Here is a 14,294-nt window from a genome sequence, read left to right as displayed (position 1 = left end):
GCGACATACACATCCGCTAGCTTTCAGTGTTATTAGCGGGGAACAGCTCGACTCAGCAGAAAACGCCTCCAGCTAATCAAAGTGTGACTGCAGTCAGGGGATTACAGAACACGGGGGAGAGAAGGTTTCGGGTTAGACAAACAAAGAGGGGATTGGAGTTGCTCATGAGAGGGAATGAGATTTAAGAGAAACACACGAAACTCCATCAGCTCTAAACTCTGGCCTCGTGTTTCTGTTTCATGAAACAAACTCATGTTGAGAAGCCATTAAACCACACATCGAGAGAATAAGGACAGTAAATGTGATCGTTTTCTTGCAATAATTCATTATTAATGTGTTTTGCTTTTCAGGCTTCCTTGAGGCTCCATTTCTCGCTTGCACATTTTATCTTGTGAATTGCTTTTACTACATTACCTTTGACTCGGCATCTAAATTGTCTGGTATGCCGCCCAGTGATACCTGTGCACGCACACACACACACACACACACATGCCTTGCAAACATATATAGAACTACTGTGTATAATCACTTTTTAATTAGGTTTAAATGCTCTTAAAACCCCTCCTGCTCTAAACTTTTACTACAAAAGATCAAGGAGAGTTCTCAGTCAGGATAAACTCTTTTAGTAATTTCCTTTTTATCCAGTTTCCTTTTCCTTTCATTCACACACTTAAATTGGCTCTACAGAGCATCTTTAAGATGATTTCAAAACAGTGAAGGAGGAAAATGGGAAGTTGACCTGGCAGATTGCTTGTGCTTATCCAGACTCATAGCCTGTGGTTTCGTCCCAGCCAGTCCCCACTCACATCCATTCACAACCTGAAACTCTACCCTGCTACTATCTTTTTTTTTTTTTTGCATAAGCAAAAGAAAAAACAAAGGTTAACCTCAGACGTCTTCCAAAGAGAAGCGTCCTGTTACTGTACATTTCCATCTGAATATTGAATTCTTCTGGGAGTGTGCGGCTCGCATGCAAGGCCCTCTCGCTCCCGCTGTTTCACTGCCCCACCACATTTTCTATTTTAAAAGACGAAGTAGCTCAGGAACTTACCACCAAAGTGACTTTTCTCTGGCTGCCACCCTCCTCCTCATCCTCCTCCTCCTGTATTGGCTTGTGTTAGCGTCCTCTCCTGAGTGACATCATCTTTATGTAAAAAGCAATCTTGAAATTTGATGCCCGGCTCTTACACAAACGACATACAAAAGGGATGAAAGTCAGGGTTACTGCTGAGCAGAAGAAATACACAACAAACAGTTTTGACCTTTTTTGCTGTTTAGATTAGGTGATGTGATGAAGCTTATGTAGCCCAGCCAGATCTTGTAAATTTGCTACAGCATAGGAAAAATAGAGGGGAGGTGGGGGCGGCAGTGGAAAAATGGAAACTTCATCTCCTTTGTGTTATTGTGTCCCCCCACCCCACCCGTTTGCCAAACTCCTTTGCATTACCTTTGACGCAGTGAGACGCCTCCTGTGTCTGCCCTCCCCCACCCGCTGCATAGCAAATTTTATTGCTTCCATTTGCTTTTGTTTTCTGGATTTCCCCAGCGGATCAATGTTTACAGCCTGAGTGGCCCAATTTTATGTTCTGCGAATGACTAGACAGGTCCTCCAGTGCCATCTTCTCCCTCCCATCTCTTCTTTACCCCCCTCCCCGCCCTCCCTTGCTCCCATATCTAGCACTGGTCAAGCAGAGTGACAGAATCTATTGGCACTGTTAATGCAAAATCACCACGCATTATCCTACAAATTCATATGTGTGTTCTTCAGCTCGCCAGCTGTCCCCGGTGCTTTATGTTGCCACTTATAGCGTTCGGTGTATAGCCAGCCGTGTAGTGAGTCAACCTTTACACAACACGAGTGGGATCAAAACAGGATGTTATAGTAGGCTTAAAATACACTTTGTTGCCACAACTTTGAGCTGAGTAAGAGGATGACTAAAGTGAGCGGAGACTCCTGAGTGCACGGACGTTTGTACAAAAATGTTGAGTCAATCCATACGTTAGTGAGATATCTCTACCTGGACCAAAGTGGTAGACAGACCAAAGATTGACATCCCTTGAGCCACAATGCTGCTAAAAGCTGCAGCCTGCCCACACAGAGCTCAGACAGAAACATATAGTAGCCAGCTTATATTCACAAGTGAGTCATACTTTCCCGTGGCATACACTGCACTGTATACACTGCATTCTCTTCCACTCTCTCCGACAGGACTGCATGTTGCATAATCACATTTCCTGACCTATCTCATGATATTCCTTTCTCCTCCATCTTTTCTTCATTTTGCTGCTTCATCACATCATGGTCTCTGTTTCCGAGCTGCACTATCAGACCTCGCCGGCTGATAATTTGATTGCACAAATGTGATGGGAGCGTACTGGATAATGGTTTTAGGCATTTGGGCAGAACCCATACTGTCCGCTGAATTTGCATGCTGTTTTTCACAAACAGTTACTGTAATGTTTTTTGACAGTTTTTCAGCAAGATTCATTCGTGCCTTCGGACTCAGATTGGGCTGAATGTGATGTCTGCAAAGCTGGAAAGTTTGTAAGAATGAGCTTTGACAGGCACTCAAATTGGCAGGTTTCTGCTTTTCAGAAAAATTAGTGGAATTTTGAAGTTTTGCACGTTTGTCCATCTACAAACTTAAACGTCCCACACGGACATCTAACCAACACCCTCGACTGGGGTTAAGTGTTAGTTTCTGTAGAAAAACAAGATGCTTTTACAAAGGCCCAGCGTCCCCTTTGAGTTTACACGTCCTACTTCTTTTCTTCTTTCTCTTCGTGATTGACTGCTTTGTTCCTTTTTATTTAATGGTTAAAAAATTAGTCATGTGTACTTAGGTTGTAAATAAATGTTTTAAAAAGCCTTTGCTCCTCTCTCCGCTCTGTTCGTTTATTTTCATGTGAGATTTATTAGTTCAAGAACAGACAGTGAAAAGGCTGTCACATATCTTTGGTAGTAAAATAATTCAGGGAAAAGGCACTGGTACTCCATCTACTAACCATTTCTTAAGTAATAGACTTGTCTGTGGAAAGTTTTTTATTAAGAAGATATTTTGTTTTTGTGATATTTTTGAGTTATGGAAGGAAAATTAATCACTACTTTGCAAATTTATCATGTGCCACCAAGTAGCAATGCACCAATCCAATCTAATGGAGTCCAGTCGTGAGCTCAGTTCAGTCCTGACTCGAAAAACTGGATTGGATTGGATGTCAGAGCTGGCACATTTCAGTTCAAACCATGCATCATTAGCTGCTAGCAGGATCGCTAACGTAGCATGTAGAAAGCTAGCAGCAAAGCGACAGCAGCTTGGAGATATTTTACTGTAGCTACACCAGCAGCTTTTGTTTTCTCTGCAAGTTTTTAATTTAACCACAAATTATTTTCAAGCGAGGTAATTATTGACATTATTTATGCATGCCTAAAGTAGTTGACTTGCATTGCTGTTCTAAGGCAATTGACAGGCCTCAAGGTTTTGTGTTCTGTCCAGTTTTTACAGATTACAATACATGAAAAAATGCAGTAATTTATAGTGCCAGAATAACCAGCACAGTGAATGACAGTAATCCTTTCAGTTTTAAGTAAATTCCAAATTCCAAAAATGTTAGAATTGCTGTGAAAATGTAAATAAACGAACAAAATTCTGTAAAATGGTATTAGTGCTTTTTGAATTTGACAAAAGCCAAAAAGGCTGGAAAAGTAAGTAGCACTACAAAGAAACAGCTGTTGGGGGGAATAACTAGGTTAACAGGTCAGTAACATGGTTTTTACAGGCAGTGGTTTCACTGGTCTGCAAAAACCTGGTGCTACAAATTGTGGAAAAGTTCAGAATAATGTAAAATTGTGAAGAATTTGAGAAAAGCATCATCAGTAGTACATAGCATTGTCAAAACATTAAGAAAATCTGGAGAAATCTCTGTGCGTAAGAAAGAAGGATAAAAATCAATACTAGATTTCCATATCTTCTGGCCTTCAGGAAGCAAGGCATTAAAAACAGGCGTGATTCTGTCTTTTAAGTCACTGCGTGGGCTCAAGAACACTTCCAAAAGTATTTGTCTGTAAACACAGTTCATTTTGCCATCCACAAATAGAGGTTAAAGCTCTAACATTCAACAAAGTGCCCATATGTGAACACTGCTCAGAAATTCAGCTGTCTTCTCTGAACCAACGCTCATTTCAAATAGACTAAATTAAACTGTAAAACTGTTCTGCGGTTGGACAAACTGAAATTATTTTTGGAAAACGTGGACACTGCATTCTCTGGAGTAAAGAATAGAAATTGCATCTCTGATTGTATTGGGGGTGCATTATTGCCTGCATAATTTGCAGTTTGCACATCCAAAAGCATCATGAGTGCTGAAAGGTGCAAACAGGTTTTGCAAGGAAGGCATTTCATATTTTAGATAGACAATCCTAAACCGCTTACTGCAGCTATTAAACAGCACAGCTTTGTAGTTGAAAAGTCCAGGTGCTGCCCTGCCTGCTGTCCAGACTTTTTACTAATTTAAAACATTTGGTCCATTATGAAATAAAAATGATGACAAAGAAGACCCAGGACTGTTGAGCAGTTAGATTCATATATCACAAATAAAATGGGACAACATCCCTCTCCCAAAAGTCCAGCACCTGGTCTTTTCAGTTCCCAGATGTTTATCGAGCATTGTTAAACCATGGTGAACATGGCACCTTCCCAACTTCACAGCTTTTTTTAAAAGACGTGTTGCTACTATCAACGTCAGAATGACCCTATTTTTTGTTTAAATTGGTACATTTTCTCATTTTAAACATTGGTTATGTTTTCCACATTATATTGCAAGTAAAATATGGGTTTGTGAGATTTGCAGAGCTTTGCTTTGTGTATTTATTTACATTTTACACAACACTCCAGGTTTTTTGGAATTGAGGTCATGCAGTACTTTGCAATGCTACCTTTGGATTTCAGGTCAGCTAAAGGTGACTTTTGTAAAATGCATATTTTCCACAAAGCATTTTGAATGCACTATCTCTCTGATTTTCACCTCTTGCTGGCATTTGCAGCTGTATTCAGCGCCACGCACCAAGTCAGACTGATGGAAAAACCTTTGCTCTAGTCAGGGAAGTGCATGTTTCCACCTTATGTAACACCGAAGTTATTATTGACTTGTTGAAGCTGAGTTTAGAATGGGGGAAAATACTTCCACACCCAGCTGCTCGACCGAATATCTCCATTCCTGTCTGCTACTGTGTGGTATTAGATATTACCACGGAGGGTACCAATGATGGAAATGTTCAAATCCAAAACCTTTTAGCTGTTATTCCTTCCACATGCATAGCTCCCCGACTCTCTGTCGTCTAATTGTGGCCTCTCTTTGGTACAGGTGTGAGGACCCGCTCCTGCTCATCCTCTTCTTCCTCTAACCATCCCTCATTTCCTAACGAGATATCATCAGCCACTGCCTTAAACCCCCCCAGCTCATGCCTTTCATCGCCCTGTCCCCATCCCCATCCCTCTCATCGTTTACCGCACCAACCTGCTTCTCCCTGGGAGCCCGGGGAGCTCTCTGCCACTGCCTAAGCCCCCTTCCTCTCTTCCTCTTCCTCCTCTTCTCTGCCCCTTCTCCTCCCTCTATGTGAGTATTACTCATGGTAACCAGCATGTGGAGCATGTGTCTGTGGCACAAGCATGAGGCTGTGCATGCAGTGGATGAACAGTGTGGGTGTTCGCTGGCTCGTGCGTAGGTCTCGCCAGTGATTTCTCTGCTAATGACTGCGTAACCTCTATTTACATTCAAATGTGCTTCTGCAAATTTAGAAGCCGCATTAGCATTGAGGTAATCAATGAGTCACAAATGTTTTATGCACAGCACTTTTGTCTCTGTTTTCCACCTTTTGTTGGATTGTTTTGTCTCTCCCGGTTTTGCCAGAAGAGAGGAAACGTTCTTGTCAAGACGTGGTATTATTTTATCTGTGGAGGTTTGGCCTGAGCTGTAAAACTGTCAGAGCAGGGCTGGAGGAGCGGCACATCTTTATGTACCTGTCTTAGACTCGATCTGTTAGAGTCGGCTCTGTGAGATATTTTAGAGTGTGAGTATGTGTTTTTGTCACATGCATGTTTTGATTTACCGAGAGAATCTGAGAAGACCATCCACCGCCATAAAGCACCAGAGGTCTCACGTACTGTTCTGCTGCATGTGTGACAAGCAGCTATTAAAGAAACCATCAGAAATCTTGTAATTAATCAAGTTCAGTCAGGACCACTACAGTCAAAACAGAACTGTATTTACATCAGAGTTAATTTACATTAATCAGCATTTATGAAACGTGGAAAGGCCAACCGGGAACATTCCTCCCATAGCAGCAGCAAGACCTGCAGCACAGATCCGAGTGGCAGTCACTGACCAATATGACAATTAAGTCACACACAGCACTAAGGGAGGAGCTGGGGTGGAATCCAAAGCAGCTGGCAGATGCACAACAACTAAACTAGTTTTAATATCACACCCTATATGAGATTCCAGTTGGATGCGTAGAAGATTGCTGAGGAGTCATTTGCTGCTGGTTAGCTTGGGATCAGCCGGGAATTGTGACTGTGCTTGTCTTTGTGCCCTGCCTCAATTTAGAAGTAGTGGAAGTAGTAGTTTTCCAGCTGCATTGTGAAAAAAAGATAAATCCACAGTGAAATCAACTGAATCTAATTGCTGATCAAATGATACACCAGAAGTAAGCACTCATGTTCTCTTTTGAACTGTGTTTGTACTGTCATTGCAGGTACTCTCATAATAATCACTTGACTTTGTACAACTTTATAGGATAATGAGCACTGGACGACTTGATCACTGTGGGCTACTGTGGGCCATTTCACAGTCAAAAGTCTGACCCCAGTCCTTAGCTCATCTTGTATTCTGTACACCTAACGGGACTAACTGAGCATTGGATTTTTAAAGTTCAGTGACCTATTTTCAGTATTTTCTTGCTAAAGTATCTACTGTTTAATCACTAACACTCTGTAGCTCTACATAATATAGAATGAAAGCTGTTATGTTACATAATAATAAAATTTAAATTAGCTCTTCAGACTCAAGATGTGAAGGATAATACATGTTTTATCCAGCAACAACAGCTGGTTATAAGCTAACGTCATGCCAGCTAATGTTAGGCTCATGTATGTTACAAATCACACTTTCGCTCTGATAAACAACTTGATTACATTCTCATAATGTATGAGAGCTTATTTGCTAAATGTCAAAGTTTCGCTCACAGCAGAAAGGGTTAGCAGACTGACACTCAATACAAATAAACGGTGGCCACCATAGCTAGGATTGTGCTCTTGAATTGGGAAGGGTAAAGAAATCTACTGACGTCTAGTGGTGAGATTTTACACACTGTAACTTTAAAATACAGACATGGTGTTGGCAGAGTATTTATTTAAAATGTTAATATTAGAAGTTGTAATGTTATATACATTAACATTAGTTTAAGCATTTATTGAAGCAATAATTTACTTTAATTTAGCCAATCAGCACTATAGCTGACTTAACTTTGGATGCTGTTGAATGTCAGTTGTTTTAAGTGGTTCGCTAAAGTATTGGAACCATTCCTCGTCCCTTGCAATGACATGACAGCATTTTTACATTTTGCCTTTGGCGAATTGGTTGACGAATTGGTTGGTCATCTACCTCGAATACTAAGTACTTCCATACCAGCCTTCTTATTAATGAGCGTGGCAAAGCAATTACAGCAGCTGTACTAGTCACAATCTTCCAAGTGTAGTTTATCCTGTGCTTGTGTGTGTTCCTGTTTTATTTCTTTAGCAAGTGAGGATAAACTAAAACACTTCCTGGCATATTTCATCTCGTTCAGTTCCAGAAGATTCACAGCTTCAGTACAAAGGCCTGCTACAGTACTTAAGGCAAAAACACAAAAGTACTGTCACATTTTCAGAATTTTGGTATTGAAAGATATCAGCAGTATCTGTTCTGTTGACAACCCCAATCCCAGTTGTATGTCCTGGTCTTCCAGAGTAGTGCTAAATCAAAATAGTGACAGAAAGTAGAGGAAAAGAAAATAGCCTGATGCTCAATCCAGCTGGAATCCAAGCCACAACTTGGCAGCACTTTAAAAATAACACCATTTAAACCTGCTGCAGAGTCAAACCGTTAAATGAGCAGATTGTGCGTGAACAGTGAACCTACCAGCCCAAAAAGAAGCTAAATATGAGTAAGAATCAAGTGGATTCATTTGCCTTTAGGGCTCACTATGTGTGCTACTTTGAGTATAAACATGAATGTCTCCACCAAAAATTTCTTAACATCGTTTCATGGAAAACCACAAATGTTAACCTGCTAACCTCATTAAAACTCAGCCTGTGGCCACCGTTGATGCAGGTGCCACATTTTGCGTCAGTCCATAAAAACAGTTTCCAATACATTTAACTGAAAATAAAAAAGTTACCACATGCTGTCCTTTGAGGAAAAGTCGAGGGATCCTAAAGCAGTCGGCTCCATTCTCAGGGAACCACAACCTTTGAATGCCGGCCCTTTCATTGCTACATTTTTCTTCATCTGCATTGCAATCCCCACAGCTACACTGGCTTACTAATGATACCCCCCTGTGCCTTTGGAGTCAGTGGAGTTCAGGTTGACTTTTACCTTCCTGTGCTACGTTGTGCTGCTCCATTTGTTAGTGTAGGAAATGGTGGATAATTATCTCAGGAGATGTTTTCCCCATCATTACTGTAGCTGTCATCATCATCCTTGTGTGGAGACGGCAAATACATCATTAGGTCACATAAGTTCATTACTCAGCCCAGGATTCACCCACGGACCAGATTTCTCGGGGGAACGAAGTTAGCAGCCACAGTTATAATGTAAATGGGAGGAGTCGGGGAGGAAGTGAGGCTTGTTATCGGATGTTTGTCAGGAATCATTTTCCAAGAGAATGCCTATAATTGAGTGTGGTTGTGAGCACTGGTGCTTGTCATGATGTTATGGTGGTAAAATCAGAGTGAGCAATGTAGCTATTTCTGGTTGGGGGAAAGCCTGCAGCTTTTTCCTTGCTTCTTTACGCTTCCCCTCCCGCAGTCTTTGGCTCTTTTTCTTCGCCCGTCCCTCCGTTTCCCCCGCAGAGAAGCTGTGGGACGTAGATAAGTTCCTAGACAGCCGGAACAACAGGGAGCCAGAGACAGAGTCACTGTGTCGTGTAGTAGCAGCTTACACCACAGTGCACTCAGGTTAATGGAGTATAATGTGACTGATGGAGCAAAACTGGCTCAAGGTGCATTCTTCTACTAATAATGTAGAAAATTATGCTGAATATAAATAAGCAAATAAAAAAAAAAAAACAGAAAATGTGCTCATGAATCTACTGTGAATTTCTCAACATGTTAGCCGGTTGAAGGCTTCACTAACCGGTGCCTCTGTTTTCTCACCGACAGGTGCAGGCAGATAATCCCCAAACTCGACCCTCCTCCACCTTCCGTGAACCGCAAGAGAGCTAGCAGGACATTGTCTCCAGGGTCAGAGGTCGCAGCTGCGCCTACGCCCACAGAGGTCACCTCTAACGACGCAGCCCCCAGCCGCAGCAGCAGCGTCTCGTTCCCTGACATCACCCCCAGCTCGCTGTCATCCGGTGACTTCCACTCCCTGAGCAACGGCGAGAGCAGCTCCTGCTCCACCAGCGAGGACTCGGGCGTGCGCTCCGAAACCAAGTCCCTGCTGTCGCCCCTGCGTGACGACGACGACCTGTTCGGGGACCGTGGGACATTTTTAACAGCCTCCAGTGGCTGTAACAGTCCCGTGGAGGAGAGGGGGGAAACCGTTCTCTCAGCCGCTGAGTCGTATCCCACTGAAGCCCCCACCCTCACTTCACAGTCGGACACTTGTGGCCACCCGCTGCCCTTCTCCCCGATGAATGATACCTGCCTTCACATCAGCTTTTCTGAGGATGAGCTGCTGGAGAGCAGCCAGGAGGACCCTAACGTCCCTCAGCGGAGCTAGGAGCTATTGATCTCCTGGAAAACTTCCATCATCTTCTGCAATCAGCTTTTAATCTAATATTTACTATCAGACCCTCCTATGTTTGCACTGGGCTCTATTTCAGGGCCTTTAATCGTTCCACCCACTTGTGACACAGTACAGGCACACAGTAGCTGATACCAGTTCCTGGAAAGTACTCTATTGTACAGTTGATTAGCCTGTGGACAGATTTAGTATTTTTGTAATAAAATAATGAGCTAATTTACTTTTTAGTGACTAGAATGTTTAGCAGAATACATGTAGCACCTCTTGCACCGTTAAAGTCAATTTAGCGTAGAATTCAAAGCCAACGAGGGAACACGTTTTATTTTTGCTAGTAGTCGACGTTAAAAGATTATTTTGTATGATGGTTCACTGTGGTACAAACTAAAGATACATGATGACCATGCAAGTGCTTGTGATTTTGATGTTGGGAGAAGCCTCGATTTCTGCAGGAACACCCGACGGGTAATGGTGGGCGGAAAAAAAAGAACAAGAAAGTCAGTAAAAATGGAAAATGATGTGTTGCGGTCTGCGCACAGCTGTGTAGCGCTGTGCATTATGTTTTTGTACTCTCAGAGGTTAGTGGGTTTTAGAATGTTTTTTTTCTTACTTGCATTTCGTGGGCCTTAAAGCACTGCTGGGAAAATGAGTGGAATGTCTGCAGGTATTCCGTGTATTCAATTGATTTGTTTTGGATGCAATCCTTTAAAACCAAAGGGGATTTTTGAATTAAAAGCATTTTCTTTTTGAGAAACTCGACATGAAGCTAATGACCGTGAAAGTAATGGATTGCGCCCGTCTGAGTGGGGAGTCTGTTACAAGATACTGAATGGGAAGATAATTGGGGAATCAGAGAGGACCTTGGAGAAAGACAGCTTGGCAGATGGATTTTCTCTTCTTTGCTTCTATCTTTGTCAAATCTTGAATACCCAACAAATCTGCTTTCGTTTTCAGGGTGAATTAACCTAAACGGTGGGAACATTGTTGGCATTCAATCGAGAGAAAAGGACCTCGAGTAGTTTAAAGTGAATCAAACTGCACTCTCATCCCAACAGTTTAGTTATAAAAGAAATAATTGTATGAAGTTGAAATGAAAATGCCAAAATGTACCACCATAGATCAAACCAGATTGAAAAATTCAATAAACTGAGTTACTTTAAATGTCTGACATTTTATAAATGAAATCATAAAATGTTGAAGAAAATGCTAGAGATAATAATCGGAACGATGGACGATGAAAAGCAGTAGCTGTTTAACTTCACGTTTATAAGGTTTCTGTTGCTTTGTTAATGGTGTCGAATAAAGTGCCACCTTCTGCGAGTAGAAGTGAATATAAATGGAGATGAGGGGTAAAGCACACAAGGTCACGGGGGGGAGTGTAAAGTTGCAGGTGTACAGGCAAAACACAGAAATCAGGCTTTTCCCAACATTACACGTGGCAGGGAGCTTAACAGCAATAACATGTGGATGAAAAAATAATAAAGAGAAACAGCTGAAGAAAAATTTGTTTCTGGCTATTTGTGGATCACTTGAAATGAACTAAAGTCTTAGACCCTTACTTCCTGTTACCTTCTGCACACAGGACACCTAGGGAGAAGAGTGCTATGGAAGGAGGGGGTTCAAAGAAAACCTGTGCTTACTGTACTGCTTACATTTCCTGTCGTTGCACATATTTTAATCTGCTGCCGATCTTTGTTCACACGCCTTTTCATTCAGTGTAATTTCCTGTAACCGCTGTACAGTCAACATCATTTGAACCACAGCCAGAGCTGAAGCTACATTGAGAAGATTACACTGCAAACAGTAACGCAGCGGTGTAAGATATCAGTGCACAGGTGCGGCTCTGAGGAACTACTGTAGCAGCTCACGGCTGGATTCCAATTAAAGACTGTGCTGTTGGTTTCATCTCCTCGCTTTGAATGGAAAGCAGAACAGACAGATCGTCCGCTCTTCTGGCCTGTTTGGCTATGCATTCATTATATCTCATTACAGTCCCATTTGTCATTAGGAATTCATGCCTCTCAAATTCTTTACCACACACTTAACATTTTCAAGGCTTGACGACACTTCCTGTCCCGTCCTCCAAGGCGTTGTGCTCCCAAGGTGTCCTTTTGAAGGTGAGCTTTTTCTTCTCTCTAGTCCACGAGTCTGCAAACTTCGCTTCTACAGAGTGCCCTGTCGCTTCAGGGTGCAAACATCTGACTGACAGGCTTATTAGCCTTCAGGGCCTCAGTGTAATGCAGCTGTAGCAAAGAAGGCAATGCTCTTATTTCCCTGCGCACCTCTCTAATCTAAGGACTGCAAACGCCACCTCTGCTACAGTCTGGAGATAAGAAATTAGCTGTGTAGTGTCCCTGCGTGCCTTCATTCTCACCTTCAACATGGAATTCCCCTGCTGGATAATCAATAATGCAGGATGCTTGTGCAGCTTGTCCCTCCTCTCTCTCCTATTTCTCTCCAGAGAGGTGGTTTCCATCCTGTTCAGTAAGCCCATTCAATACAAGACTGCATCTGATCTGCGATCAATCTAACGTAGCCCATAGAAGCTGGAAGGCAGCCTCACACCAAAGCCCCAGCTCCTCGGCTTTACATAGCCGTTTAAAGTAGATGTCCCTCGTCCTTTATATGCCCATTAATGCTGCTGAAAAGTCATTAGTCTGTGTACGGACAGGAGCGAGCCGGTCAGTGATAAAAGCTGTGTGTGTGTGTGTGTGTGTGTGTGTGTGTGTGTGTGTGTGTGTGTGTGTGTGTGTGTGTGTGTGTTTGAGATGCTGGTGATCACAGGCACAGGGACCGACTCATTATGCAAAGCCTGCTGCTTTTAACAGCTGCCAGTAGAAACCAGGATAAAGAAACAAATCAGATCTTGTTACCTTTTTTTTTAAAGAAATCATCCGAGAATGAGGAAGCCCAACAGTTTAATTCTGACATCAACACAACAGGGATGTGAAGATAGCAATTCAGCGCATTTTAATTAATCTAATGTTTAAATGTTCAGCTGCATTTAGTATTTACAGGGCAGAAGGCTCAGAAAAGTAAACAGAGAAGATAGAGGGTGTGATAGTGTCATCTCTCTTTAAATGCAAATTTGTAATATCAAAGTCCTTGCTGGATACCATCAGTTTTTCTCGGGTCATAATTATGTAGCAAACACATTAGTAAGAAGTTCAAAGCAGAGGGCAGGATACAAGTTTTCAGGGTAAAACTCTTTTCCTTTTAAATGTTTCCGTGACTCCATTTTTATATACACAGGATGTGAAAAGTGTCTTGCTTCCTCTTTGTTATTGTTATTAATATGTATAGTGAAATCACTAAGCTGGTGCACAAAGAAGGCTGCAGCCGCGTGACTTTTCACCTTTCAGACAAAGTGAGGGAAAAAATGTCTTTATTTTAATTGCTTTTTTAATCTGTTACAAATTTACTTTGGTGTGGTATGAATGACCACAGGAGAGTTCTCTATCAATAGGAAAAGCTGTAAAATATCAACACATTCTCACTCCCTAAGCTTAATATTTTACGCCAGGTGACAAATCGTCAACATTTTATGCTTTTGGGTACCCAACGCGTTCCTAAATGACGACATCGGAAAAAGGAGAACATATAAGAACCGTTTGGACTCAATCTACACATGTTCGTTCATTTTCTTGAAATCGCTTTGGAAAACACTACTTTACGCCATTTAACTGCTGGTTAAGGTTCGGAATAAGGTTATGGTTACAGTTAGGGATAAGGTTAGGTTTAGGGCTGGAACACATGGCTGGAACATCTATTACCGTCATTCCACTGGAATTCAGCCATAACCCTGCGGCTGAAAATATATGGAAATACAGTTAAAAGTCCAAATGCTATGCCCTCCTTTACATTTTCCAAAGTTGTCCAGTGGGCCAGGTTGGAGTATTTGCTAGACTGATTCTGGCCCCCTGGGCCTTATTTTTGACACCAATGGTTTAGATATTGCTCTGTAGTTATTCCTCATAAAAAGCTGAAGTTTAACATACTGATTCAACAAAAAATATTTTTAAAGCATAAACACTAGCTGTGTATTAAATTGCAGAGAAGAGTTGTATGGGAAAGACTTTGGTTGGCTTCACCATCTATACCACAAAGCACATCTAAAAGAAAGTAACTTGATTGATTTCGACACTGGTTGGAGTGTAGCTGTGGCAGGGTAGCGTTTTTAGGTAAACATACTATGGCAATGCAAACCAAACCAGTGTAATATGTACACATCCCTGCGTTTTATCACGTCCTGGTAACATTTGTGATGATTACTTCCAAGGTCGGCTGCAGATGAC

At 41.9% G+C, this 14,294-nt stretch overlaps 1 protein-coding gene across 1 annotated transcript in view; it reads left to right on the top strand.

Annotated features, from left to right (window-relative positions):
* si:dkey-34e4.1 (carboxyl-terminal PDZ ligand of neuronal nitric oxide synthase protein) overlaps window positions 1–12,638 on the top strand; it is a 58,674-nt gene extending 46,036 nt beyond the window's left edge. Inside the window, exon 11 of the mRNA XM_005917227.2 lies at window positions 9,417–12,638. Within this exon, the coding sequence (XP_005917289.1) occupies window positions 9,417–9,978 (562 nt within the window). The 3' untranslated portion in view covers window positions 9,979–12,638. The remainder of the gene's footprint in view (window positions 1–9,416) is intronic.
* Window positions 12,639–14,294: the final 1,656 nt, after the last annotated feature.

This window comes from Haplochromis burtoni, unplaced genomic scaffold, assembly GCF_018398535.1.
Source record: "Haplochromis burtoni strain Fernald_Lab_line unplaced genomic scaffold, NCSU_Asbu1 Contig_23, whole genome shotgun sequence".
In the NCBI taxonomy this organism is placed as follows: Eukaryota; Metazoa; Chordata; class Actinopteri; order Cichliformes; family Cichlidae; genus Haplochromis; species Haplochromis burtoni.
The sequence above is the reverse complement of the archived record's forward strand: the minus strand, read 5'-3'. Positions and strand labels throughout refer to the sequence as shown.